Here is a 27,765-nt window from a genome sequence, read left to right on the forward strand (position 1 = left end):
CGCGCGCGCGGGAGGGCCCCTCCTTGACCGGCTCTCTCCCCTCCCCCTCCGCCCCCGACGGCCGCTGGGGCGCGCGCCTCTCCTCGCACCCCCACCCTGGGTCCCCACGCTCTGCGGGGCCACCGAGCTGCTGAGGCCCCTTTGCGGGCCCGCCGAGCGGTTCCGGGTTTAGGGTTCACAGGTCAGAGTTGACTCCCTGAAAAGTGCAGCCGGTTTGAAATGCAAGATGGCGGCGGCGTGGCGCTGAGAGGCGCGGCGGCCCCTGCAGGTAGTGGCGTGAGCCGGCCCCGCGACCAGCGGGCCTGGAGACTCTGGGCTGCGGGTGGGAACCGGAGCGCAGAGTCCGCGGCCGGCACGGGAAAGGCGAGTGGCGCGGGGCCCGGCGGGAGGAGGGTGACCTCACAGCAGAGACCCCTGGGGCTGAGCCCGCTCGCGGCGGCCGGTGGCGTGGTGGACCCGGCGCGGGGCGTCCAAGGGGACGGACTGGGCCTGTCTCGCGGCTGGGCAGTCGCCGCAGAGGGACAGATAGACCCACAGCCTCCCTCGCTCTTTTTGGGTGTCTCCGCCACCGAAAGAGCTTGGGGGCGGGGGGCTTTCTGGAGGGAAAATCTCAGCCCCCTGCCTTGGTGAGGACTGAGCAACTTAGGATTGTTGAGGGGAGTGAAGACTGCGTATTCCCAGCGGAGGGCGCCGCCGGAGGGAGCACCCCAGTGATGTTGGGAGTCCTAGAGAGGTCGGGAGCGCTGTCCTCCGGGGGCGTGTGGCTACTTCGTGGGGACTCAGCCTCCCTGAGGGTAAGGAGAGATTCTCTTGCTGGAGCTGAGCGCACTGACTGAGGTTGGAGCCCGAGCAAACCCTTCGGGAGAAGTCCTTACCTCCAGTTCAAGGAAGGCTGTGCGCACCCGTTTCGGGGCCAGGCCATGTCCCAACTTTGGGGAAGACTGGGAGTTGAGTCCTTAAGAACCATATTACGATTGTGAGGAAGCCCTGGGATTTAGGGAGAAGTTAATTAAAGAGGATGGTAGGGGCGGGGGGGTGTGGGGGCTGACCCATGGGAATCCTCCAAGCCTTAGGGCCCACAGTGAACAATCTGCTAATTCCTCAAGGGGAATAAAAGGCTGGGAAGGAGAGGTTTGAGAGGAACAAAGTCTAAGGGCAGGAAAGAAGAGCCCTGGCAGATGCCCTTTCCTTATATATTTACACCAAAGTTGGAGGTAAAGGGACTTGACAATTCTTTGTTTTAGTACCTTTCCTGTCCTCTCTCCTCCGTGGGTAACTGTGAGGAAAGAGCATAGCCCCTGAGAAGGAAAAGATTCCAATTTGATATCCTTAGCTTAGGTTAGTGAAGGATCCAGCAGCTGGGAAGGCGTCAATGAGAAACAGCAGGCAGGGGAATTAGAACAGGGACTAGGGATGAGAAAAGAGAAATACAGGGAAGACATCGGACAGCAGGAATTCCACAGCCCTTTCTGTCAACTCAACCCAGCTATTAGAAAAAAAAAAAAAAAAAAATGCGAAGAGATAATCTTTGAGAGAAAAACGTAAGAAAAGGCTGAGAGAGAAGTTGTGATGTGATTAGGCTGGGATTCCATGTAACTTAAGCAATTCTTTTGGAGGTTAATGTGATAGCAGAAAAAGGAAAATAACAAAATTGGAAAATATACAGCGGTTCACGGTTAGGGAGGAAGAAGCAGTTTTCCCCCAGGAACAGTTAATATTTGGTTTGGGGTGTGTGTTGTGTGTATACATATATAAGAGCACTTTAGATTTGTTGGTATTGGTCATTGTTTCTCAGTCTTTGTCTGAAAGCTTTAATTTGTGTTGTATGGTGCTACATTAATTATCTTTGTGTCTGAAAAATTATTCTGAAAAAGTCATTCGTTTTTTTGTTGGGAGTGAAGGTGAGCAGGAGTTGGTTTTAACAGGGAAATTGACCCTAGTATACCCATCGATTATTTTAATTTCTAAAGTAGCAATTCTGACTCCTGATTTTTAAGCAAAAGAAATGTGAGTGCTGCCATTGACAATAATGCGGGAACAGGACATAAAAGAAAAAGGGCTTTCGTGAATATTTTTTTCCTTTTAGTTTTTCTCTCCTTTCCCAAAGCATTTGAGGGCTAAGCAGACTAATTTTATACAAAGTAAAATGTATAATCGTGGAGCTTTTCGATACAAAATGATAGCATTTCAGTTACCAATGAATCTTTTTTGTTGAAGTACCTCTTCAGATTCCTTATTTAACAATCAGGATTAAAATGAGAAAGAGTAATACTTGGGTAACTGATGATAGTGATGATTCATAGAGATTTCTTGAACCATTCTTGTAATTTCAAAAGAACTTTAACGTCTTCAGTGGAAATGTTTTAAAGATAGAGTTCAAGTATAAACTAGTTTAGAACTTCACATTTGGAACATTGTATGCATGTGTGCTGTTCTTTGGTTTCCTCAGTGTGCATGTAGCTCTAGTTTTATATTCAATTCTGAACAGATTAGGCTGGGTGAACCAGAGAGGCATTAATGCCAGATGGTTTGAAAATATGCTAACGCCGAAAACATAAATGTGTCTGTGCTAGCGAACACTCATTAGTACATTTCTTTCCTTTATAGCTAAGCTTATTATTTCACTGGATTTGGGAGGTAGTTCATGCATGATGTAGCAATTATTTCACCTTTAATGATAATCGTAAGTTCTTTTTTTTTTAATAAATGGGGACAAAGTTTTACAGTTATTAGCGAAATTAATAGCATAGGAGAGGTGGTTAATTTTGAAGATTTTTCTCCCTTCTGTATTATTTTATATTAAGGTGGAAAGGTTACATTATGATGTATTATATTTCTTATGCTAATTAAGCATAAAATGTGATATTTGAGACTTAGTTTGCTGTAAATTATAACTTAATATTTAAATGAAAATGCTTTTAAAATTATTAAAATGATCACAAATGTTGCTGAGGAAATAACCCTTTTATTTGTGTTGCAGCATTGTGGATTTGGGCCCAAAAGACTTTACTTAAATTAACAGTGTTGAAAGTTCAGCATCTAGTTTTTAATCTAATATCATAGTCAATGCAATTATTCAGAGAGATTTTTAGAATTATCTGTTGTACTGTTTATGGTGCTAGCCAGTAATACACATTTTTTAAACCATTGTAAGTATTTATTTATGTTGTGATAAGCACATTTACTGTTAAGACTAAATTTTTTGAACTTAAAATCCTTTTAAATAATCATACGTATTTTCAAAAGTAAGTTATATTTCTGTTTTTGAAACTGCTACTGTCTTTAGAATAAGAGTCAATGTTTCTATACTACTACTGATAAATTTTATTGTATCCTTGTTGCTCTGATATATTTGTAGTCATGAATAACCAGATTTGCATGACTGAAGTTGCTGACTTAGTTTATTAATCAGAATATACATTGAGTTTACATTCTGGAGATCTGCATTTTATACAGGATATTCTTAAAGTAAATAGTAATATGTAAATTTTTAGGTAGTTGCCACGTTTTGATCTTAAAAGATACTTAATCTTGGCATTTTATACAATTGGTTTCCAATTTAAGAGGTAAGACTGTATACCTTTGGTCTAAACAAATATGATGACATACTTTGGAAAATAAGTATACATGAGCAGTTTAAGAATGATGTTTAGTCAAGGGAGCCAATTGAATACTTTTTTTTTTTTTTGAGACAGGGTCTCATTCTGTGGCCCAGGCTGGAATGCAGTGGCATAATCATGGCTCACTGCACCCTCAATCTCCTATGCTCAAGCAATCCTCTCTCCTCAGCCTCTCGAGTAGCTAGGACTACAGTCATGTGTCACCCACACCCGGCTAATTTTTAATTTTTTTTTGGTAGAGATAACGTCTTGCTGTGTTGCCCCAGCTGGTCTCAAACTCCTGGCCTCAAGCAGTCCTCCGCCTTGGCCTCCCAAAATACTGGGAGTACAGGCGTGAGCCACTGCATTCGCTAAATAAATAATTTTTAATGCAAGATTTTAATTTTCAGTTCTTAGTTTTAGATTTAAAAAAAAATCAGAATTTATCTTAAAATTAAAATATTGAAGTCATAGCCATATCATATATTATTGTAAATAAAATAACTCTTTCATTAAATTTTGGCGATTTCCTATTTCTCAAGATTTCTAATCCTTTTTCCCCTTCTTAAAAGTCTTTCTTTTCCTTTTTTGTTTTTTAGTGAGAAATGAAAGAAGATAGGAGGTTCTGATATTTCTAAGCACTTAACTCATAATTATGTTTTTCTTCTATCCTAAGTTTATTCTCTTTTACAATCCAATATTCTTAAAAAGAAGTTTGTTAAAACTTTGCTAGACATGGGCTGTACTTGGGAGTGGGGAGGATCATGAAAACAATTTCTGCTCGTTACTATGATAAAATTACTTACATCAGATGTTTGCTAGTTCTATGAAATACCCCTTAAATATGTCATACAGTAATGATTCATTTTGAAGCTAAGGTCAGAAAATGTTTGTGGGGGAGAGGTTAAATTTGATTGATTAATACCTGCCTATTGAAGCCAACTTGTTCCAGCATGATTTAATATGCTCAAAGGTACGAAATGGCAAATACATTTTGCTGGTTGGTTGTTACCCAGATTCTTAAAGTATTTTATCACTTGTCAACAGTTAGCAAATTTTAAACAAAGATTTCTTTGCTAACATTCATTGTGTTCTAAGTACCAAGAAGTATTCCAGAAACTTTACATGTGTTACCTATTTCAATCCTCACAACCACCCTATTAAGTAAGTATCCTATTAATATTACTAGCCCCATTTGTAGATGACAGGGCTGAGGCACAAATAGGCTAAGCCATTTGTCTAAAGTCACACAGCTAGTAAGTGGCAGTGCTGGATTTGAACCCAGTCTGTTCCAAATTTTTCAGGCTCTTGGTCTTTTTTTGTAATCCATCTACTACCAGAACAGCTTGTTCAGTTTTATTATATAATGTATATAGCTGAGATGAGCTCTTTAATTTTTGGAATTCACTCATACTAAATTAAGAAAAATACTTTGAATTAGATAGAAATGTTCTGAAGTAATCCCAGTATCAGGAACTTAACATCAGGCAACTCGGATTTTCATTCAAAAGCACTGATGAGCTCATTTTTGCTCCTCTGGTATCCTTGTGTCTTTACATGTCTTGGCAGCTCTTCTTAAGAGACTCATTCGGTAAAATATCTTACAATTACTGTGTGATTTTAAGAATGGATTGAAATAGGTTACCATTTTCCTACAGTATTAATAATTCATTTTGGAAAATAACCTTCCCTCTTTGGCAGCTGTTTCCTATCTTCTCTTCTAGTCCACATCCTGTAGATTGATGGCTAACGAGTGGCAGAACAAGGAGATACCAGGAAATGAAATTGTAGAGTCCCAGGCTACAGAGATAACAAGATGCTTCACTGGGCCTACCAGGAAAATGCTCTTTTGCTTTTCATAAAAATAGTGTACTTATTCAGCCTAAGTTTTAACTTAATCTAGAGGTATTTTACTAGAGGACTGGTGTATTTACATTATTTCTTGATGTGAGAAGTTTCTTCATAAACCTGTAATAGTAGCAGGAATAAAAAAATAAGGTTAATTGGGAAAATAATCTTCCTTAATATTTATTCATTATAGTTTACAGAGAATAGTGCTTAAAGAATACAACAAAAGGCCAGTTAGGGATCACGCCTGTAATCCTAGCCCTTTGGGAGGCCAAGGTGGGTAGATCACTTGAGCTCAGGAGTTTGAGACCAGCCTGGCCAACATGGTGAAACCCTGTCTCTACTAAAAATACAAAAATTAGTTGGGCGTGGTGGTGCATGCCTGTAATCCCAGCTACTCGGGAGGCTGAGGCAGGAGAATCGCTTGAACCAGGGAGTCAGAGGTTGCAGTGAGCCGAGATTACGCCACTGCACTCCAGCCTGGCGACACAGCGAGACTCTGTCTCAAAAAAAAAAAAAAAAAAAAAAGGCCGGGCGCGGTGGCTCAAGCCTGTAATCCCAGCACTTTGGGAGGCCGAGACGGGCGGATCACGAGGTCAGGAGATCGAGACCATCCTGGTTAACACGGTGAAACCCCGTCTCTACTAAAAAATACAAAAAACTAGCTGGGCGAAGTGGCGGGCGCCTGTAGTCCCAGCTACTTGGGAGGCTGAGGCAGGAGAATGGCGTGAACCCGGGAGGCGGAGCTTGCAGTGAGCTGAGATCCGGCCACTGCACTCCAGCCTGGGCGACAGAGCATGACTCCGTCTCAAAAAAAAAAAAAAAAAAAAAAAAAAAAAGAATACAACCAAAATGCTTTAACCCTTCAAAAGTGTTATTTATGACTGTTCTAGTAAGAGAAGCAGTTGTAGCTTTATTAAACTTTTCTGATTGGTTTAACTGCTCTAGGTTATATACTACAACATATTTGGACAGTAATTGAATTTTCAGACAATTATTTTCTATTTATTTGATTGCATGATATTAATGCTTCACAGTGCACTGATTGTAAAGCCATTTGGTAGTAACTTTCAGGCAAAAACGACATGGCTAAACACCAGTCATTCTGTTAGATAATCCCATGTTTATAGATCAAGTACTACTAGTTTGTTTAACTTGTTTTGGCTTGTGTTGTCAGCATTAATAATCCTCTCCATTCTGATTAACGTAATAAATTAGGATACAAATGTCACTAGGTTTATGTACAAACACATAAACATATACAACTACTTCCATTTCTTAGTTTAACTAAATTGTCTTCATAACCTTTGTATACTTATTTATTTATTTTGAGTCAGAGTTTCGCTCTTGTTGCCCAGACTGGGGTGCAATGGTGCGATCTCGGCTCACTGCAACCTCTGCCTCCCCAGTTCAAGCGATTCTCCTGCCTCAGCCTCCTGAGTAGCTGGGATTACAGGCATGCGCCACCATGCCTGGCCAATTTTGTATTTTTAGTAGAGACAGGGTTTCTCCTTGTTGGTCAAACTGGTCTCGAACTCCCCACCTCAGGTGATCTGCCTGCCTTGGCCTCCCAAAGTGCTGGGATTACAGGCATGAGCCACTGCGCTGGCCTATATACTCATTTTAAAGAACTCCCAATTTCTACATCTCAATTTTCACTTTACAGACGGCATATATTCACATTTTGAAATTTTATTGAAAATGGTGTAGTAGTTATTTGGTTGTTCTGTATAATACAAATAGAATTTTTTAATGTGTAGTTTTTGTGTTTCCTACCAATATTAGGATTGGTATTTAAATGGTTCTTTTAAAGTTTTGATGAGGGAATAAACTTTTTTTTTTCCAAAATTACATTTATTTATTAAAAACTAAGCCATAAATTGTAGAAATTTCCTAAGGCTAAATTATATCTAGAATAATAAAATGTGAATTTTTTGTAGGAGAAGACAGACAGCTGCTTTGGACCTGTTGGTGATGATGGCCTGAGCTAAACATCTAACTAGAAGGGATACCCTTCCATTTCAAGAACAGAATGCTAAGGAAGCTGTGGCAAGTATGTGTTTCATTGTTTTGGTATGGTAAAACTCAGATACTGAATGTACTCACTTTAGATTCCATGATACTATATTTGGCTGAAGTTTTTAAAAGCTTTCCTTAAAAAGCAGCAGACATATGTTAACACTTTTTTTAATATACTTTCAAATTTTAAGAGCTATAACTATAGGACTGCTTTAATTTCAAAAGAGACAGCATCACACTTCATAATAAAGCTTATATGGTATATTTATAATTGATTTTAAACTTAGTATTTGATGAAATCTGCTGTGTCAGGCACTATACCAAGTGCTGTGATAACAGAGGTAAACAAGACAAAATGTACCTTTGGTGTGGGGAAATTGATCTAGAAATTTTGCTGTGCTTTTACCTATATCCAGAAAAATGCTTCAGGATGTTCAAGAACAAATCCTGAAACTATATTTTCAAAACATACGCTACTAATAATAGTTAATTATAAGAGTCAGAATATTAAATACTCTTACTTATATTCACCATACCAAAACCTAAATATTTGAATATTGATCCTTTTGTAGTTCATAAGTGTGATGGTTGGGTTTCATGCTCACGTGTGAAATGTGCCTTTCTCAAACCTTGTTATGACACTGGCACATTACCTGTGTGACGTTAAAAATGTATATATATATTTGAATATATTTGTACATAATTGCTTTTATATTTTATCTGATTAATTAATTGGCTTTTATAAGAAGCATTTATCCAATTGTTATTTTAGATGATTCCAGAAAATACTAGGAAAGATTTGATAAACATTAATGTGGTAGTTTTCTTTTTTAAAAAATTGATAACAGAGTTCTTTTAAGTTGATACTGCCAATACTGATTACTATTATCTTTCAAAGTATTTTGAAAAATCAAATTATTATATCCTCAGTGAAGTGGGTAACAGTTACCTTACCTTTATAAATAGAGAAGATAATGACCAGATGAATGGTTTTTCAGTCTTCAGAGATAATCTCACTTGGAACTGAGAATAGCATTCTTGTGTTAGACTGTCTGTAAAAGACTTAACACACCTTCTTGAGAGAAGTAGGGAAAAATTGTTTTCGGCAGAAAATTACTTTTTGATCACGTTCACAAACTCTTCACAAGATAAGATATTTCATGATACTGCTAGTTTATATATCACTTTCAATGTATTACATACCTACCTACCTACCTGCCAGCTGTGCGGAGAAAACTAGGATGTTAGTGTCCTCGGGAGAGACCTTTCAAAAAGACATTTCACTCCTCCAATCTGTGGTTGGAGCTTGCCAGAAAAAATCTGTCCAGTTTGGATTCTTCTTTTAATCTTTAGTGTCATTAAGGTCTGCTTTTTCAGATGGAAAAAAACAGGTAGACAGGATAGGGTTTCTTACCTTTCAGCCTTAATTAGCATTAGCAAAGGTATCCTCTGACATTTGGTTATCTTTGACCACAATTTCTTAGATGCTTTCACTTTTACTATTTTTATTCCTGTTTGTGTATTCACTTTAATACTTGATTTTCTGTTGTCTTGAAACTATTTTTTGGCAGTTTTCTTGAGATTTATCTCTCAGGTAGTGATTCTAGGTTACCAGCAATCGTTAAGAACATCTGCTGTGGATATAAATTTGTGTTGTCAAATTCCTAATTTAATTTTTTAAGAACTTGATGTTTCTAATATTTTAACATTTTATTTTTATTTTTACATTTTAACTTTGAAAATACCTTAATTGTGTAAAAGTAACCTTTATTTTTTTTTAACACAGTGGGTACCTTTTGTTTTAATCTGACCTCATTCTTTGTTCGTACTGTTTAGGCATTCCGTGATTTTTGTGTAATTGTAACTTTTAGTTTAATAAAACGTGTTAAAGTATTTTCAACTGGCTAAACAGAACTCTTGATTCAGAGAGAGAGAAGTGACACTAAATAGAATACAGAATCCTAAACATTCTCGGTATATATACAAATGCAGATTCCGAGGGATTCTCCATGTGCATGTTTTTGCTACCTAAGAACAGTTTTAGTTTTGATGCTACATCAAATTAACATGATCCCTAAAAACTATGGTATCTTCTAAATGCTCTTTTTTTTTTTTTTTTGAGACAGAGTTTTGCTCTTGTCGCCCAGGATGGAGTACAATGGCATGATCTCGGCTCACTGCAACCTTCTTCTCCCAGGTTCAAGTGATTCTCCTGCCTCAACCTCCCGAGTAGCTGGGATTACAAGTGCATGCCACGATGCCAGCTAATTTTTGTATTTTTAGTAGAGACGGGGTTTCACCATGTTGGCCAGGCTGGACTCGAACTCCTGACCTCAGGTGATCCACCCGCCTCGGCCTCCCAAAGTGCTGGGATTACATGCGTGAGCCACCTCGCTCAGCTCTAAATGCTCTTATTTGACCCAGAATTGGTATAAAAAACAAAGTTAGTGGCCAGGCACAGTGGCTCACGCCTGCAATTCCAGCACTTTGGGAGGCCGAGGCAGGCGGATTACGATGTCAGGAGTTCAAGACCAGCCTGGCCAAGATGGTGAAACCCCATCTCTACTAAAAAAATACAAAAATTAGCCAGGCGTGGTGGCAGGCACCTGTAATCCCAACTACTTGGGAGGCTGAGGCAGAGAATTGCTTGAACCTGGGAGGCAGAGGTTGCAGTGAGCCAAGATCGCAACACTGCACTCCAGCCTGGGCAACAGAGTGAGACTCCGTCTCAAGAAAAAAAAAAAAAAGTTCGTTTTTATTCGCATAAAATCTTACCAAATAACATGCTTTTGTGGCTAACTAGGCCAACATATTGTTATCTGTTAATCATTTAATTTGAAGTCCAAGACAGCCAGAAAAACCAGAAGCTTGCAAATTCAGTGCAGTTGTGGCTCTGCTTAATGATAAAATATTTTAGACTTTTTTTAGTAGTAGTAAGCATAGAATTTGAAACAGTCCACTAACTTCTTACTGTATTACATCGAGGACTTTTTAATTTTTTAAAAAATGTAGTAGAACACTATTAAAGTATAGTTTTCTCATAAAACAGAGAAGTAATGATTCTAAGTACAAATTTGCATTTGCTGTCTTTATAGTAACTATACCCTTTTCTCCTGAATTTCACTGCCAAAATCATTCTTTGAATGTTTGCTCTCCCTTGTTTTACTCTTAAGTAATCCACAAATTTAAATATACTCAATTCATATATAAAACTGATGTATTACAATAACATTTTAGATGTTAGTAAATGTTTATTGAATGTTCATTGCTATACTTTAATAGAATGTTTTAGATTCAAGGATGTTTTAATATTCTTGACTAAGGTAATTTTTATTAAGAATTTTACCATCCAAAGTAATCTATGGTAAATCAAGCACAATTGTTTTTATAGCTCTTCTATAAATGAGTGTTTAATGAAGTAAAATGTATGTAATAATACATAGTATAGCTATATTTAAATTTTTTTTTTTTTTTGAGATGGAGTCTCGCTCTGTCACCCAGACTGGAGTGCAGTGGAGCGATCTCGGCTCACTGCAACCTCTGCCTCCTGGGTTCAAGTGATTCTCCTGCCTCAGCCTCCCAAGTAGTTGGGATTACAGGCACCCGTCACCACACTCTGCTAATTTTTGTATTTTTTTTAGTAGAGACGGGGTTTCACCATGTTGACCAAGTTGGTCTCGAACTCCTGACCTCAATTGATCTGCCCACTTCAGCCTCCCCAAGTGCTGGGATTACAGATGTGAGCCATCACGCCCGGCCTAAAGATATTTTTTAGCAAACATTATTGGGGTCCTAGTAAGTATTTTGTTGGGCCCTGGGAATATAGTGGATAGCTAAATAGATATTCTTTCTGATCTAAAAGAAGAATTTGGATAAGAACTCTTAAACTTTTTAGATTGTGATGAAACACATTTTGCTTTACTAAAATGCTTTTCCGTAGAGAAATATTAATTGTAAAATTGTAAAAATCAATTGTTTTGATGAGTTCAGAATCATAAGTTGATTGAAGGGTATTCCTACCCTCAGGAGAAGATCCAGTATACAGATAGATATATGGTAACTGGCTAGTCTAGATCTACACCCTGGAGATTGTGTTTGGGTGGTCTTGAGGGCTCTTAGAGCCAGTCTGACTTCTCAGAGCTCCAAAAACTATACCTGAATGCTACATACTGAGGGATTCCTGCTTCCCTGGAAAATCCTTTTTTGTTGTTGTTATTTCCTTCCTTCCTTCCTCCCCTCCCTTCCCCTCTCTTCCCCTCCCTTCCCCTCTCTTCCCCTCCCCTCCCCTCCTCTCCCCTTCCCTCCCCTGTCCTTCCCTTCTCTTCCTTCTCTTTCTTGTCTTTCTTTCTTCCTTTCTTTCTTCCTCCCTTCTTTCCTCTCTTCCTCCCTCCCTCCCTTCCTTTTCTTTTTTTTTTTTTTTAAACAAATTTGCATGTCATCCTTGCCCAAGGGCCATGCTAATCTTCTCTGCATGGTTCCAATTTTAGTATTTGTGCTGTGGAAGCCAGCACTGGAAAATCCTTTATGTAGCCATGTTTTTTGCCTTAATAATAGAAAAGAAACTTTGTTTCCAGCTTGACCATAGAAATATTGGTCATACATTGGCCATAGAAATATTTTAGTCTATTTGCAATTTTAGGGTCTTGAAAGTATTGTTTGTGGTACTTTATAATAAAGCAATGTGATAACAATATTAAAATTTGTAGGCTAGGCAGGGTAGCTCATGCCTGTAATCCCAACACAGGGAGGCAGAGGTGGGAGGATTACTTGAACCCAAGAGTTCAAGACCAGCCTGGGCAACATAATGGGACTCTGTTCTCCACAAAAAGGAAAAAAACACAAAAGAAAAAGAAAACTTGTGAATATCACACATAAAAATGTCACCCATAATCTCATGTGAAATTTTCATTTTTTACATATTCTCGTCTCATCTTTGTTCACATGCATACATATTTCCTCACAGTTATTATAATTAATATGCAAATTTTCTGAGTTTTAAAAAATTTAACAGTAAATGGGTAATTTTTCCATATTCCTTAATTACTCTTAAGATTATCAATTTTAATGGCAGTATAGCAATTAATTAATTTGATCAATTTTCTAAAAACACTTCCCCTACTGAAAAGTTAACTGAAAGCAGTTTTGTAAAGTAATTACATTCACAGTGCTGGATGCATTTACAGCATACTTTTTTTATTGGCAGACTTAATTTTAATTGTGTTTTAATTGCAGAGTCACCTAGCTACTGAGTTGTGCAACTGACCTCTAACCTCTTTTTATAGGTAAATAGTGCAAGCTTCCCCAAATTGATTTTGAGCCCTGTTTTTAGTTGACCTTCAAATAGAGGATGTGATGCCTTCAGCTAATAGTGATTTCTATACAGCAATTTTCCTGTCCCAGTCCCATTGCACTTTAATGATAAAGGGAGATGAATAGGAACAACATCCTAGAAATTCTTATTCTGTATTTTTACTCCTACTTTTTCATCCAATTTTTGTGCATTTTCAGCTGATTAAGTTGCTTAAAAAAAAAGTGAGAGAACTTATAATATTAAATAAATGGTGTTTCTTTTTTTTCCGGAAATAATTTTTCAGGGACTGAAAATAGCAACAATTAGGCACCTACTTTGTGTCAAAGTAAGTGAAGGAAGCATTTTTACTTCCTCTGATGTGGATACTACTATTTCTGTTTCCCCCAGGGAAGCCTTCTCTGCTTCTTTTCTGGAAGCCGCCTGCAGTGTGCTCATATAGTTCCCGATACTTCCTGTCTTACTGCACTAATCATAGTTATTCTAAGTAATTGTTTACTGCTTGCTTTCCTTGCTTCACTGCTAGTACCTGAAAAACCAGAGACTGCCTGTCTTGGTCACCATTGCATCATTACTGCCTAACACAGTACCTTTCACATGGTTGACATACAACAAATAGTTGTTGAATAGAATTTGCTGAATTGAAGAATCTTGGTTTTATACGTGAGAAAATTGAGGTTGAATTGAATAGCTTTTCCAGGCACCTAACTACTAATTGACAAAGATGATTGCAAAACCTGTGGTTTTACCCTATCCACAATGCCTTTATGAATTAATTACTCTGGGCCTGGGATTCTTCTTCCATAAAAATGGGGCAGTTGCACTAAGATCCTTGTTTCCTCCAAACTTATGACTTTATAATAAGAATTCCAAGGATACCTTTGTTTGCTCTTTGGTCTATTTTTAGACTATAACACATTATGCAGAATTGAGCTTTTGGACCAAATCTTGAAACTCTTTTGGGACTTCTCAGTCTCTTTTTAGAAATACGTTAAATAATACATTGACCTTACTTTTGTTATTAAAATCATGGGGGTCTGACAGTAGATAATAGCAAGCAAATAGTCTTTTTTTCTTTTTTTTTTTTTGAGATGGAGCCTCGCTCTGTCGCCCGGGCTGGAGTGCAGTGGCCGGATCTCAGCTCACTGCAAGCTCCGCCTCCCGGGTTTATGCCATTCTCCTGCCTCAGCCTCCCGAGTAGCTGGGATTACAGGCGCCCGCCAACTCACCTGGCTAGTTTTTTGTATTTTTTAGTAGAGACGGGGTTTCACCGTGTTAGCCAGGATGGTCTCGATCTCCTGACCTTGTGATCCACCCGTCTCGGCCTCCCAAAGTGCTGGGATTACAGGCTTGAGCCACCGCGCCCGGCCTTCTTTTTTTTTTTTTTTTTTTTTTTTTTTTGAGATAGAGTCTCTCTCTGACGCCCAGGCTGGAATGCAGTAGTGCGATCTTGGTTCACTGCATCCTCCACCTCGCAGATTCAAGTGATTCTCGTGCCTCAGCCTCCCCAGTAGCTGGGATTACAGGCGCCCACTACCAGGCCCAGCTAATTTTTGTATTTTTAGTAGAGATGGGGTTTCACCATGTTGGCCAGGCTAGTCTCGAACCCCTGACCTCAAGTGACCCACCCACCCCTGCCCCCAGCCTCCCAAAGTGCTGGGGTTACAGGCATGAGCCACTGCACCTGGCCTCTCTAGATGAGTTTTTGAATTTCATGGCTGAGCAATGGCTCAATGAGAGGAGGATTTTTGATGACACTGATATATTGTCTTCATATATATATGTATACACACATACATATATATACACACACATATATACACATATATATATTTATTTTTGTTTGTTTGTTTGTTTGTTTTGTTTTGAGATGGAGTGTGGCTCTGTCGCCCAGGCTGGAGTGCAATGTCTCAATCTTGGCTCACTGCAACCTCTACCTCCTGAGTTGAAGTGATTCTCCTGCCTCAGCCTCCCAAGTAGCAGGATTACAGGTGTACGCCACCACACCCAGCTAACTTTTATATTTTCAGTAGAGATGGGGTTTCACTATGTTGGCCAGGCTGGTCTCGAACTCCCGACCTCAAGTGATCCGTCCTCCTCAGCCTCCCAAAGTGCTGGAATTACAGGCACACCCAGCCGGTACGTTTTAAGTTTTAAGCCAAAGGCTTTTATTTATTTTAATTAATTAATTAATTAATGTATTTATTTTTTGAGACGGAGTCTTGCTCTGTCGCCCAGGCTGGAGTGCAGTGGTGTGATCTCAGCTCACTGCAAGCTCCGCCTCCCAAGTTCATGCAATTCTCCTGCCTCAGCCTCCCAAGTAGCTGGGACTACAGGCGCCTGCCACCATGCCTGGCTAATTTTTTGTATTTTTAGTAGAGACCATGTTAGCCAGGATGGTCTCGATCTCCTGCCCTCGAGTTCCACCCGCGTCGGCCTTCCAAAGTGCTGGGATTACGGAAGTGAGCCACCGCTCCCGGCCAAGCCAAAGGCTTTAAACACATCTCAGGATCCCTGAAAGGTGGAAGTGGGGATTGTAAGATTCATGGAATTTGGTCAGAGAGTAGTTTAACCTCTGCCTCCTCCAACCAGATAGCTCCTCTTTTTTTTTTTTTTTTTTTTTTTGAGACAGAGTCTCGCTCTGTCACCCAGGCTGGAGTGCAGTGGCGCGATCTCGGCTCACTGCAACCTCCACCTCCCGAGTTCAAGTGATTCTCCTGCCTCAGCCTCCTGAGTAGCTGGGGTATTGCAGGTGCACGCCACCACGCCTGGCTAATTTCTGTATTTTTAGTAGAGACGGGATTTCAGTGTTGTCTAGGATGATTGATCTCCTGACCCTGTGATCCACAGGCCTCGGCCTCCCAAAATGCTGGGATTACAGAAGTGAGCCACCGCACCTGGCTGATGGCTCCTCTTTTATCTGTTTTGACCTGGGATTTCTCATAACATTTTGTTTGAAGAAAGGGCTCCCTTGCTTAAAACAAAAAGTTTGAAAACCACCACTTTGAAGAAAAAGTTTCAGAAAGAAACCCTCTTGCCTTCCAACTATTATTATACCCCAATTAAATATAGTCTCTCTCAGATTCCAGGAAAGTAACAGACACAAAATAGCTTACTCCTCTGCCTTTCAACAATTCCCTTTACTGTTCAAAATACGAGTGCTGCTCATTTATTAGTCTTCCACTTACAATTTTTTTAGAAACAGTATCTTCCCATGTTGCCCAGTTTTGAACTCGTAGACTCAAGGAATCTTCCTGCCTTGGCTTCTTGAATAGCTGGATTACAGATGTATACCACCATGTCTGGACCACTTATTTAGAGCCATTTAAGGAATTACCTGTTTCTAATGAGAAAAAATTATCAAACATCTGTGTTGATACTTGAAAAAAAGTAATGGCAACCCCTATTTGATTAAAAGATAACATTGGCTTAGTTTGTAACATTTGGTTAAGAAATAGTTGTAAATATGAGTGATTTCTTTATAATATCTTAGAAATCAAGAATGTTTTATTTATTTTTTATTTTTTTATTTTTTTTGAGACGGAGTCTCGCTCTGCCACCCAGGCTGGAGTGCAGTGGCCGGATCTCAGCTCACTGCAAGCTCCGCCTCCCGGGTTCACGCCATTCTCCTGCCTCAGCCTCCCGAGTAGCTGGGACTACAGGCGCCCGCCACCTCGCCCGGCTAGTTTTTTGTAGTTTTTAGTAGAGATGGGGTTTCACAGTGTCAGCCAGGATGGTCTCGATCTCCTGACCTCGTGATCTGCCCGTCTCGGCCTCCCAAAGTGCTGGGATTACAGGCTTGAGCCACCGCGCCCGGCCAAGAATGTTTTAAAGAAGAAGAGAATGACGCCTTTGAGAGTAGGGATCTGGATTATTAATACCACTATTATTTTTAAACTGATGCTCTTTATTTGGTAATATGGGAAATTAGGGAACAAAGGACATTTAGTCCAACTTTCCTTCTGCTGCTTGGATGTGTAGTCTCTATTTGAATAATTCCAATGAGGAGGATTTTACCATCCTTCAAAATCGGGGTATTCTCTCTTGGGACTGCTCTCTTTCCTAAAAATGTCTCTCCATTTACTGACTAGATGTATTGTCTCATAGGGACCTGGTTTTGCTTTATAATTTTTGAAGCACTCTCTTCTCTTCCATTAAGCTAGTGTGCCAGTAAATTAAAAATAGCTCTAATTTGTGGTGGAGAATAAATGAAATCACTTACCCATTTTATTCATTTTCATTTGGATTAGACTTCAGAAACACAAACTTTAGCAGTAAACTTTTTATTTTACAAATTTTAGGTATAAAATTTATTTAAATATATTTGTATGATCCTAATTCATGTTTTCTTGATGATTTAGTTATTGTGAATTTCAGATACTGTTCTCTATGGTGATGCCTCCTGCAGGTCCTGTTGAGTTTTGTAGGACTATTTTCCTGTTCATTCTAGTGAATTTAATAAACATTGAGTGATTACCTCCCTGAATTCAGGCTTCTTGTATGCACTTGGGAATGCAACATTAATGAGATGTCAGTCACAATAGCTCAGCTAGGAGAGCATTAGGTTGAAGATACAAAGTTTCTTGGCTCAATCCAGAGTTTTGGGGACTTTGTTTTATCTCAAAAAAGTTGTGTCTCAGTCTCTTCGTGTTCCTATAGGAATACCCAGAGCTAGGTAATTTAGAAAGATGAAGGGTTTATTTGGTTCACAGTTCTGCAGACTGTATAAGAAGCATGGCTCCAGCATCTGCTTCTGGTGATGGCCTCAGGCAGCTTCCACTCATGACAGAAGATGATGGGGAATCCATGTGTGCAGAGATCACATGGCAAGAAAGGAAGCAAGAGAGACAGGGGAGAGGTGCCAGGCTTTTCCTAACCATCAGCTTTTGTAGGAACTGATAGAGTGAGAACCACATGGACAGCACCAAACTGTTCACGAGGGATCTGACCCCATGACCCAGACACCTCCTGTTAGGCTCTACCTCCAACATTGGGGACCGAATTTCAACATGAGATTTGGAGGGATCAAGCATCCAAATTATAGCAAGCTGTTATTAAAAAAAAGAGAGAGACACAATATCTATAGTAAGGAGACCACAGATATGAATGGGGGTGCAGGGACAGAAATGTAATATTACTCTGCCATGTACAGTATGGTAAGTACTAGACTAGAAAATAAACGGGAGGAAATGAGACCAAGTGAAAGGGAGAAGGTGGTCTCTAGTAGGGCTCTCCATCCCCTGTACCACAGACCAGTACCAATCCATGACCTGTTAGGAACTGGGCCGCACGGCAGAAAGTGAGAGGTAGGCAAGCAAGCATTACCACCTGAACTCTGCCCTCTGTTAGATGAGTGGCGGCATTAGATTCTCATAGAAGCACAACCCTATTGTGACTGCACATGCGAGGGCTCTAGGTTGCACACTCCCTGTGAGAATCTAATGCCTGATCTGAGGTGGAACAGTTTCATCCCAAAATCATCTCATCCCCCTGCAGTGCGTGCAGTATTTGGAAAAATGGTCTTCCATAAAACAGGTCCCTGGTGCCAAAAAGGTTGGGGACTGCTGTCCTGGAGGGCACACAGAGAGATCAGTGCATCCAGTGTCCTAACCTAAGGAAGCGCCTGAGCAAGGGTCTGAAAGTGCATTGAATGTCTGTGGATTGTCAGTCATTTCTAGTGTACCTAAAGCATAAGGAAATAGGAGGAAGGAAAGCGGGGTTAGACTAGGTTGTGAAAGGGATTATATGTCTGTCCCACAAGGAGTTTGGACTTTATTCTTTCAATATTGGGGACCTGTATCAGGAGACTGATGTGGTTGGATATGCTTTATAACTTTTGGTAGCATTGTGGCAAGTGCTAAGAATAATGTTTCTGGTAGACCAGGCACGGTGGCTCATGCCTGTAATCCTAGCACTTTTGGAGGCCAAAGTGGACAGATCACCTGAGGTCAGGAGTTCGAGTCCAGCCTGGCCAACATGAAGAAACCCTGTCTCTACTAAAACTACAAAAATTAGCCAGGCGGCTGGTGGCAAGCACCTGTAATCCTAGCTACTCGGGACGCTGAGGTAAGAGAATCGTTTGAACCCAGGAGGTAGAGGTTGCAGTGAGCTGAGATTGCGCCACTGCACTCCAGCCTGGGTGGCAGAGTGAGACTTTGTCTTTAAAAAAAAAAAAAAAGAGAGAATGATGTTTCTGAAACGTTGATTATTCATCCTTCATCTTTGCTATTTTTGCCATACTTGAAGCATGCTTTTGGCTGATGAGTTAGACCAGTAGGAAGAAGCGGACATAACTAATGAACTAATGGATTAAATTTCTTGTCTTTTTTTTTTTTTTTTTTTTTTTGAAACGGAGTCTCACTCTGTTGCCCAGGCTGGAATGTAGTGGCGTGATCTTGGCTTACAGCAATCTCTGCCTCCTGGGTTCAAGTGATTCTCCTACGTCAGCCTCCGGACAAGCTGGGACTACAGGCACCTGCCACTGCACCTGGCTAATTTTTGTATTTTTAGTAGAGATGGAGTTTCACCATGTTGGCCACGCTGAATTTCTTACACACTTAATGGCCATAATATTTTAGTAGCTGTGAATGTTTTTTATAGTGTTAAAGTTCCTCCCTTGTTAACATTGCCATTTCACATTAATAGTAGTGTGCTTGCCAAAGCAGGCCCTTTCCCCCTTGTCTTCTAATATATAGCTGGCTAAAAAATTCAAATGAATAAGCTTGTGGCTGACCCAAGGTAAAGTACTTAACGTTCAGTAAGTTAGTTGGCTTGGAGACATTTATTTTGATCTTCAGAGGACATTTTTTCTGATTCTTATCTTATTCTAGATCTTTATAACTGAGCTATCCAGCCACTTCATATAAGTGAACTATAACTATAATTTGTTTAAAAGATCATAGTTACTTGTTTTAAAACATGTTTAAATTTATTTTAATGTAGGTGATTGGAGTTGTGCTTCAAAAATTTCAGAAATTCAACAGCATTTTATCTGCCAACAATAAGCTCTTTACTTGATTGCACCATGAGAAAGCTGCTAATGAGACTTGTTGAGCACAAAAATGGACTTGAAGAACGAAAAGCCATTGTTTTCAAATGAAGAACACTGAACAGTTTTAAGCCTCGATGCTTTTTAATCACCACTGAGCTTTTCCTCATAACATCAGAATGGCAAGCAGGCGAAAATCAACAACACCTTGCATGGTCCTTGCCAGTGAACAAGATCCAGACCTTGAGTTGATATCAGATTTGGAGGAAGGTCCTCCTGTACTTACACCTGTAGAAAACACCAGAGCAGAGAGTATCTCAAGTGATGAAGAAGTTAATGAATCTGTGGATTCAGACAATCAGCAAAATAAAAAAGTTGAAGGTGGATATGAATGTAAATATTGTACTTTTCAAACTCCAGATCTAAATATGTTTACTTTTCATGTGGATTCAGAACATCCCAACGTAGTGCTAAATTCATCCTATGTTTGTGTCGAATGCAATTTTCTTACCAAAAGGTATGATGCACTTTCTGAGCATAATCTGAAATATCACCCAGGAGAAGAGAATTTTAAGTTGACTATGGTGAAACGTAATAACCAGACAATCTTTGAACAAACAATAAATGATCTGACTTTTGATGGTAGTTTTGTTAAAGAGGAGAATTTAGAGCAAGCAGAACCTACAGAAGTTTCTTCTTCAGGAATATCTATCAGTAAAACTCCTATCATGAAAATGATGAAAAATAAAGTGGAAAACAAACGGATTGCAGTTCATCATAACTCAGTTGAGGACGTTCCTGAAGAGAAAGAGAATGAAATCAAACCAGACCGTGAAGAAATTGTAGAAAACCCAAGTTCTTCAGCTTCTGAATCGAATACAAGTACTTCCATTGTAAACAGAATACATCCAAGTACTGCCAGCACGGTAGTGACACCAGCAGCAGTTCTTCCTGGATTGGCACAGGTGATAACTGCTGTATCTGCTCAGCAGAATTCTAATTTGATTCCCAAAGTCTTAATCCCTGTTAATAGCATTCCCACCTACAATGCTGCATTGGATAACAATCCCCTTTTACTTAACACCTATAACAAATTCCCTTATCCAACAATGTCAGAAATTACAGTTCTTTCTGCTCAAGCAAAATATACAGAGGAACAGATCAAGATATGGTTTTCAGCCCAACGTTTAAAACACGGTGTTAGTTGGACTCCCGAGGAAGTAGAGGAGGCAAGAAGGAAACAATTCAATGGAACAGTGCATACTGTACCTCAGACCATAACTGTTATTCCTACACACATTTCCACAGGGAGTAATGGTTTACCATCTATTTTACAGACATGCCAAATAGTTGGTCAGCCTGGTCTGGTCCTTACTCAAGTGGCTGGAACAAACAGCTTGCCAGTTACAGCACCTATAGCCTTGACAGTGGCAGGCGTTCCAAGTCAAAATAATGTACAGAAAAGTCAGGTACCTGCTGCTCAGCCTACTGCAGAAGCAAAGCCAGCAACAGCAGCAGTTCCAGCTTCTCAAAGTGTCAAACATGAAACTGCATTGGTAAACCCTGATTCATTTGGCATTCGGGCGAAAAAGACAAAAGAGCAACTGGCAGAATTAAAAGTTAGCTACCTTAAAAATCAGTTTCCCCATGATTCAGAAATTATCAGACTTATGAAAATAACAGGCCTGACAAAAGGAGAGATTAAAAAATGGTTTAGTGACACAAGGTACAACCAGAGAAATTCAAAGAGTAATCAGTGCTTACATCTCAACAATGATTCCTCTACCACCATTATTATAGACTCCAGTGATGAAAACACGGAATCCCCATCTGTTGGTACTGCACAGCCTAAGCAATCCTGGAATCCTTTTCCTGACTTTACTCCCCAAAAATTTAAAGAGAAAACTGCAGAGCAGCTTCGTGTCCTTCAGGCAAGTTTTCTCAACAGCTCTGTACTTACAGATGAAGAATTAAATAGGTTAAGGGCACAAACCAAACTTACCAGAAGAGAAATCGATGCTTGGTTTACAGAGAAGAAGAAATCAAAAGCTTTAAAGGAAGAGAAAATGGAGATAGATGAAAGTAATGCAGGTAGTTCCAAAGAAGAAGCTGGAGAAACTTCTCCTGGAGATGAATCTGGTGCACCTAAGTCAGGGAGTACAGGCAAGATATGTAAAAAAACACCTGAGCAGCTGCACATGCTTAAGAGTGCATTTGTCCGGACACAGTGGCCATCACCAGAAGAATATGACAAGTTGGCCAAAGAAAGCGGGCTTGCTAGAACAGACATAGTTAGTTGGTTTGGGGACACCCGTTATGCTTGGAAGAATGGAAACTTGAAATGGTACTACTACTATCAGAGCGCCAATTCAAGTAGTATGAATGGTCTGTCTTCCCTTAGGAAAAGAGGGAGAGGGAGACCCAAAGGACGGGGAAGAGGAAGACCACGTGGGCGGCCTAGAGGAAGCAAAAGAATTAACAACTGGGACAGGGGACCATCACTCATAAAATTTAAAACTGGAACTGCAATACTTAAGGATTATTACCTGAAGCACAAGTTTCTTAATGAGCAAGACCTTGATGAACTTGTTAACAAATCACATATGGGCTATGAGCAGGTCAGAGAGTGGTTTGCAGAAAGACAGAGAAGATCAGAATTAGGTATAGAATTATTTGAGGAAAATGAGGAGGAAGATGAAGTTATTGATGACCAGGAAGAGGATGAAGAAGAAACAGATGATAGTGACACTTGGGAACCTCCACGACATGTGAAACGGAAGCTTTCTAAATCAGATGACTGAAATGTAAGTTATGTAAATTTTTAATCTGTGTATATGTTCATCAACCACATACATTTTGAACCGTCACCTTGTTGTATCAGTCATCTTCATTTTTGATAGTTTTTTCTGAAGTAGTTTTTCTTTTCCCTAATAAGTCTAGGTACCACTAGTATAGCCAAGAGATAAATGATTATCATGTGTAGTTTTATTATTATTATGTAGAGTTTAATGTCTTAATTACTAGTTTTCATATGAATTGGGGTTTTTTTTACTTTGTTTTGAAGGAAAGTTACCCAGTCTCTATGAAGGGAGACTGGCGGTCGGGTTGAGGGGATTCACAAACAAATACTAAAGATAACTAAAATGTATTTATTGCAACGCCCCCTTCACTAAAGCTTCATTTTTTGCCTATTTAAGGAAAGAATTCAAAAATGAAAACTAAAAGGAAGGGGAAAAGTACACCAAAGGAAAGACCACAGGGTTGAGGATTGCACAGTTTTTTTAGGAAACTAGGTGAAAATGGGTATCTTTTTTTCTTCATTGCATTGCTCTCAAAACTTTATTCGATTTTTAACTAGAGTTAAAATGTTTTATGTATTTATGAAATTACTCGGTATCTTTTTAGTAATTTATAAAATTACTCAATATCTTTTTCTGTTAAAAGTCAAAGGTCTGTTTTAGGCCATATATAAATTCATGTTTGCTTAGGTAGCATCTGTCTTTGAAAACTGTGATATAAATTATTTCTGTTTTAGAGATCAAAAGGCAAATAACAGATTTGATATTAACCCAATTGCTTAAAATATCTTTTCATTCTTTGGTATAAAACAAACCTGCTACCAGCACTAACATTGTATTTGATTTGAAGTATATCTCTGTAGTCTTAAAAATGCAAATAAATATGGCTTAAATTTGAAAGGTTTTGGCATGTTCCTTAAATCTTAGTTATATAAATTGGATTAATTAAAGTTGTACTGTAGTTGCAAATCAGATACCTGCTTTGGAGTTAGGAATTGAATTTTTAATACTTCTGGAATTTAATGACATAGTTTTGTTCTTTGCTATTCTTTGTTTTGGAGTGTTCCAGGGTAAAAGTACACTGTTTTGAAAACAATGCAGTTGTCATGAAATGTTTGTGTATGTCTGTCAATAGTCCAAATAGCATCTTGCTATCAGAAATGACTGCAGTGTTCTCAAACAGTAAGAAAGGAAATGAGACGTTGACCCTCATTATTATTTTACAAGTGAGCATGCTTACTTATTTCCTTGGCTTTTTGCATCGGTATCCCATCCCCTACTTCTATGCTTTCTTATTCTGTGCAGTTTTTCCTTAATTCCCTTATATCTCCTCTCTGGTTTTATTTATTTTAACAATTATTTATAGAGGGCTTAATGTGTGCCAGGCACTGTTCTTACTGTCTGGCAATCCTTTTTCAGGTTTTCTCCTTGTTAATATTTTTTAAGGGATAACAGATGAAACTAAAAATGTACCTATTTTAATAAGCAGTATAAATATCATTCCAGGTTATAGGGTATAATGTAATCATTTTAAGTTATAAGAATTTAAACAGTTTCGTACAGCTTTATCCTGAAGTGCAGCCCTCCATTTCCTAATGTCAGAAATCTTCAGAGCAGGCTTTCTTCTGACCCAGATACATAAAATATTTTTAACGGCCTTTTTCTTTTTTATTGCTAAACACAAGAATGTGCACTCAGCCAAGATTAAATCAACAAATTTGTTGCTGCAGTGAATGTTGTTGTTGTAACCTCTGCAATGATTTTTTTGGGGACTTGCAGTCTTTCAAAAATAATGCGAATTTTTTAGTACAATTTAGTTTGACCTTTAAGTTTGTATAGATAATTCTTATGTTATATATTAACACTGTAATGGATACTAATTCTGGTCAGAAAATTCACCTAAAGCTACAGTTTTCAAAAAATTATATGATGTATGCTATACATGCACTGTATTAGTCCATTTTCACACTGCTATAAAGAACTACCTGAGACTGGGTAATTTATGAAGAAAAGAGGTTTAGTTGACTCACAGTTCTGCCGGCTTAACAAGAAGCATGACTGGGAGGCCCCAAGAAACTTACAGTCATGGCAGAAGGTGAAGGGGAAGAAGGGTAAGCAAGCACATCTCACCATGACCGAACAGGAGAGAGAGCAAAAGGGGATGTTCCATACAACTTTCAAACAGCCAGATCTCGTGAGAACTCACTCACTATCATGAGAACAGCCAGAAGGGAAGTCCGCCCGCCCCCATGATTCAGTCACCTCCCACCAGGCTCCCTCCCCCGACACGCCCTGATTAAAAGTTATGTATGGGCTTATACAATTTCAAATGTAAAAACAGCCTATTTACATGTGTTGAAACAGTAAGATTTTGTGGTATCACTGTCCCTTAATAGTTACAATTCACGGTAAGATTTGGGTGGGGACCCAGAGCCAAACCATATTATATACATTTGTGGTAGCATAGAAGCATGCCTTGCTTTTTAAATACACAAAAGTCTAAATTTATAAAACATCAAGTTATCATTGGCTTAGTAAAATAATTTTTCAGTTATAAGAGGATTCACCATAGCCTTCTCTAAACAGTTATTTCTTCATTTAAATATTCTTCAATTTACCAAAAAAGTTACCAACCTTCCCAAAATAGTTATTACAGGAAGTGAGGTACATATATATCTTTTGTAGGCCGGGCGCGGTGGCTCAAGCCTGTAATCCCAGCACTTTGGGAGGCCGAGGCCGGCGGATCACGAGGTCAGGAGATCGAGACCATCCTGACTAACATGGTGAAACCCCGTCTCTACTAAAAAATACAAAAAAACTAGCCGGGCGAGGTGGCAGGCGCCTGTAGTCCCAGCTACTCGGGAGGCTGAGGCAGGAGAATGGCGTAAACCCGGGAGGCGGAGCTTGCAGTGAGCCGAGATCCGGCCACTGCACTCCAGCCTGGGCAACAGAGCGAGACTCCGTCTCTAAAAAAAAAAAAAAAATATTTTGTAGCTTATATAGAAATAGAAAAAAGTACAAGTCTTTAGATTTCATAGTCTGCTTATTACAGATGATGACAATGAAATATATACTCCCTGCTAATACAATTTTAAATTAATTATTACATAAAGGTGATAAATGTTTATAAGCAAATCTAGCATATGAAGAACATATACATAGATGAGTTGCACACAAAGTCTAGTGTATTGTGTGAGACCTGTGGCAGGTGATTTCAAGAGAATACAAAAGATGTATTTTCATGAATAATTGATACTTTTATTTCTAAAAGTAGTAAAAATTAAAATGCGGTTTTCTTTAAATTTTCAGTTTTTTATGATGTTTTTCTTTTATAGCTGCCTAAAACGTTGAAGGAGAATCAATTCTTCAACTCAAGATGTCTGATTTACTGTGAATTGGCCCAATCTTTGATGACATTGAAAACGTTTTGGGGCATACACACTCAAAAAACAGGATCCAATACCCAAAAGAAATGGAACTTAATGTTGTGCCAAAGTTAAACTACTGCAGTTGGTGGAAGTTCTGCAATGTAAATAGAACACTAATTAAAAAACAACTTGTAAAAATTCAATTTAAATTTTAATACAGTACATTTTTATTCTAATATGATGGAGACATTCTAAATCTTAGACTTTCTGAGGGGGTTTAATGACCACTAGAGCTTGTCCTCATATTCAGTCCAGCTTAATACTGTGTGTCTAGTAAGATGGGCTATATTGCCTCTATTCTTTGAGATGTGATTAAGCTTAGAACTTTGACCAAAAATTTTACAGTAAAAATTGTTAGTAATGGGTAAAAAAACCAAACCCTGATTTATTACTATGTCTTATTTATCAGACCCTGCACTAAGATTAAAAGTTGTGCATGGGCTTATACAATTTCAAATGTAAAAACAGCCTATTTATATATGTTGAAACAATAAGATTTTATGGCTTCACTGGCCCTTAATAATTGGATCCTTCATTAAACACATTCATGGATACCACTGTTTCTACTGTTACTTGTTCCATTAGAAACTGATTTGCTTTTCTTAAACTGAAGGTAATTAATTCTGAAGAAGGAAAAGAAACTGGCATGATAATTTGGATAGGGAGAAACTTTGAAATAAATACTGCACCAAAAAATGTGAAAAATAATCATGTAGTAAATATATACTTAGTGTTTTCTTACAATCGTGGAAATCAGAAATGTTTATACAGGTGTCAGATCAGAATTTTTAAGAGTTATCTTTCAGTGAAATTCTACTTTTATAACAATTTCAGTGAATAGAGAAAAAATTCTGAACTGATCATAATGAGTTAAAAGTTAGCTTTTCACTTATGAATCATGGGAGTGTTAACTGTTAACTCGGCGTATCAGGAGACTGAAAGTTCATACTAACTTACAAACTTTGTAAAGACTGGTGCTGTTCATTCATGTTGGGAAGAACCCTTTCTTTTGTGACCATAGGACCATTTTTCAAAACGCGCTTTCTTCGTAGAAGAAATGTTCAGTTTAAATTAGCTTTGGATTTTAACATGTTTTTCTGAATGACCAGATGTAGGCTTGGCCAGTTTATTTTCTCTAATTTAATGAATAATAAATATTAAGCTCTTGGTTAAATGTTTTTCAGCCATTGAAAATGTTATGAAAAAGCCTTGAATATGCATGCTGCTTTCATTTTTATAAACTTTTTATTTTTTAACTATAGCTTTATTAGTAATTCCAAAATGCTGCAATGTAGCTGATTTCCTCACTCAGACAGCTGGCTTTGTGGGTGGCTTTTTTCATACTATTGTTAACTTTTTTAAAAAAGAAGCAATGTAAAGACTGTAATGCACTAAGCTTTTTTTTCTTTTACACGTTTAAAAACTTCTTAAAGCACTCTGTAATATAATGATTAAATTGCTCCCTTTTATAAACCATTGCTAATGTGGTCTGAGTTTTGTTTGACAATAATTTTAATGTTCTCAAAATTTGAAATGTCAAGTATAAGAAATGAAGCCTTTGAATATATTTGTTTCCCTTGCAATATGTTAACTCTGTGTAGCTGTAAATAACTATTAATAAATTTCCCTCATCTCTTTTATAGGCCTGATAAAATTCTTCTCTGACGTTTGCTAGCTTTTAAATACATTTATTTGACAGAGCAAAAGAACCCTCTTCTGGTTGATTGTGACCTTGAATACAAAATAAAAGTTAGTAGTGATTAGTAGTTTACAGTGA

At 38.6% G+C, this 27,765-nt stretch overlaps 1 protein-coding gene and 2 non-coding genes across 4 annotated transcripts; 2 read left to right on the forward strand and 1 right to left on the reverse strand.

The window, feature by feature from the left end:
* The first annotated feature begins 172 nt into the window (after window positions 1-172).
* Window positions 173-27,765, forward strand: ZHX1 (zinc fingers and homeoboxes 1). Of its 2 annotated transcripts, none has more exons than XM_050801520.1 (4): window positions 173-268; window positions 7,388-7,500; window positions 19,717-22,566; window positions 25,896-27,765. In XM_050801520.1, exon 3 carries the CDS (start codon window positions 19,942-19,944, stop codon window positions 22,561-22,563), a length of 2,622 nt encoding a protein of 873 aa, XP_050657477.1. In that variant the 5' UTR covers window positions 173-268; window positions 7,388-7,500; window positions 19,717-19,941; the 3' UTR covers window positions 22,564-22,566; window positions 25,896-27,765. The 2 variants fall into 2 exon arrangements, with proteins under 2 accessions (XP_050657477.1, XP_050657478.1); XM_050801521.1 differs by lacking the exon at window positions 173-268 and adding an exon at window positions 502-794.
* Window positions 8,027-8,129, forward strand: LOC126961944 (small nucleolar RNA U13). The gene has a single exon (XR_007728523.1). It is a non-coding gene; the product is annotated as a small nucleolar RNA U13 (small nucleolar RNA).
* LOC126961877 (U6 spliceosomal RNA) lies at window positions 11,871-11,977 on the reverse strand. Its single transcript, XR_007728463.1, has one exon. It is a non-coding gene; the product is annotated as a U6 spliceosomal RNA (small nuclear RNA).

The sequence above is a fragment of the Macaca thibetana genome, chromosome 8 (assembly GCF_024542745.1).
Source record: "Macaca thibetana thibetana isolate TM-01 chromosome 8, ASM2454274v1, whole genome shotgun sequence".
Lineage (NCBI taxonomy): Eukaryota > Metazoa > Chordata > Mammalia > Primates > Cercopithecidae > Macaca > Macaca thibetana.

Coding starts and splice junctions, on each gene's coding strand:
- ZHX1 (XM_050801520.1), top strand. CDS start 19,942: ATGGCAAGCAGGCGAAAATCAACAACACCTTGCATGGTCCTTGCCAGT.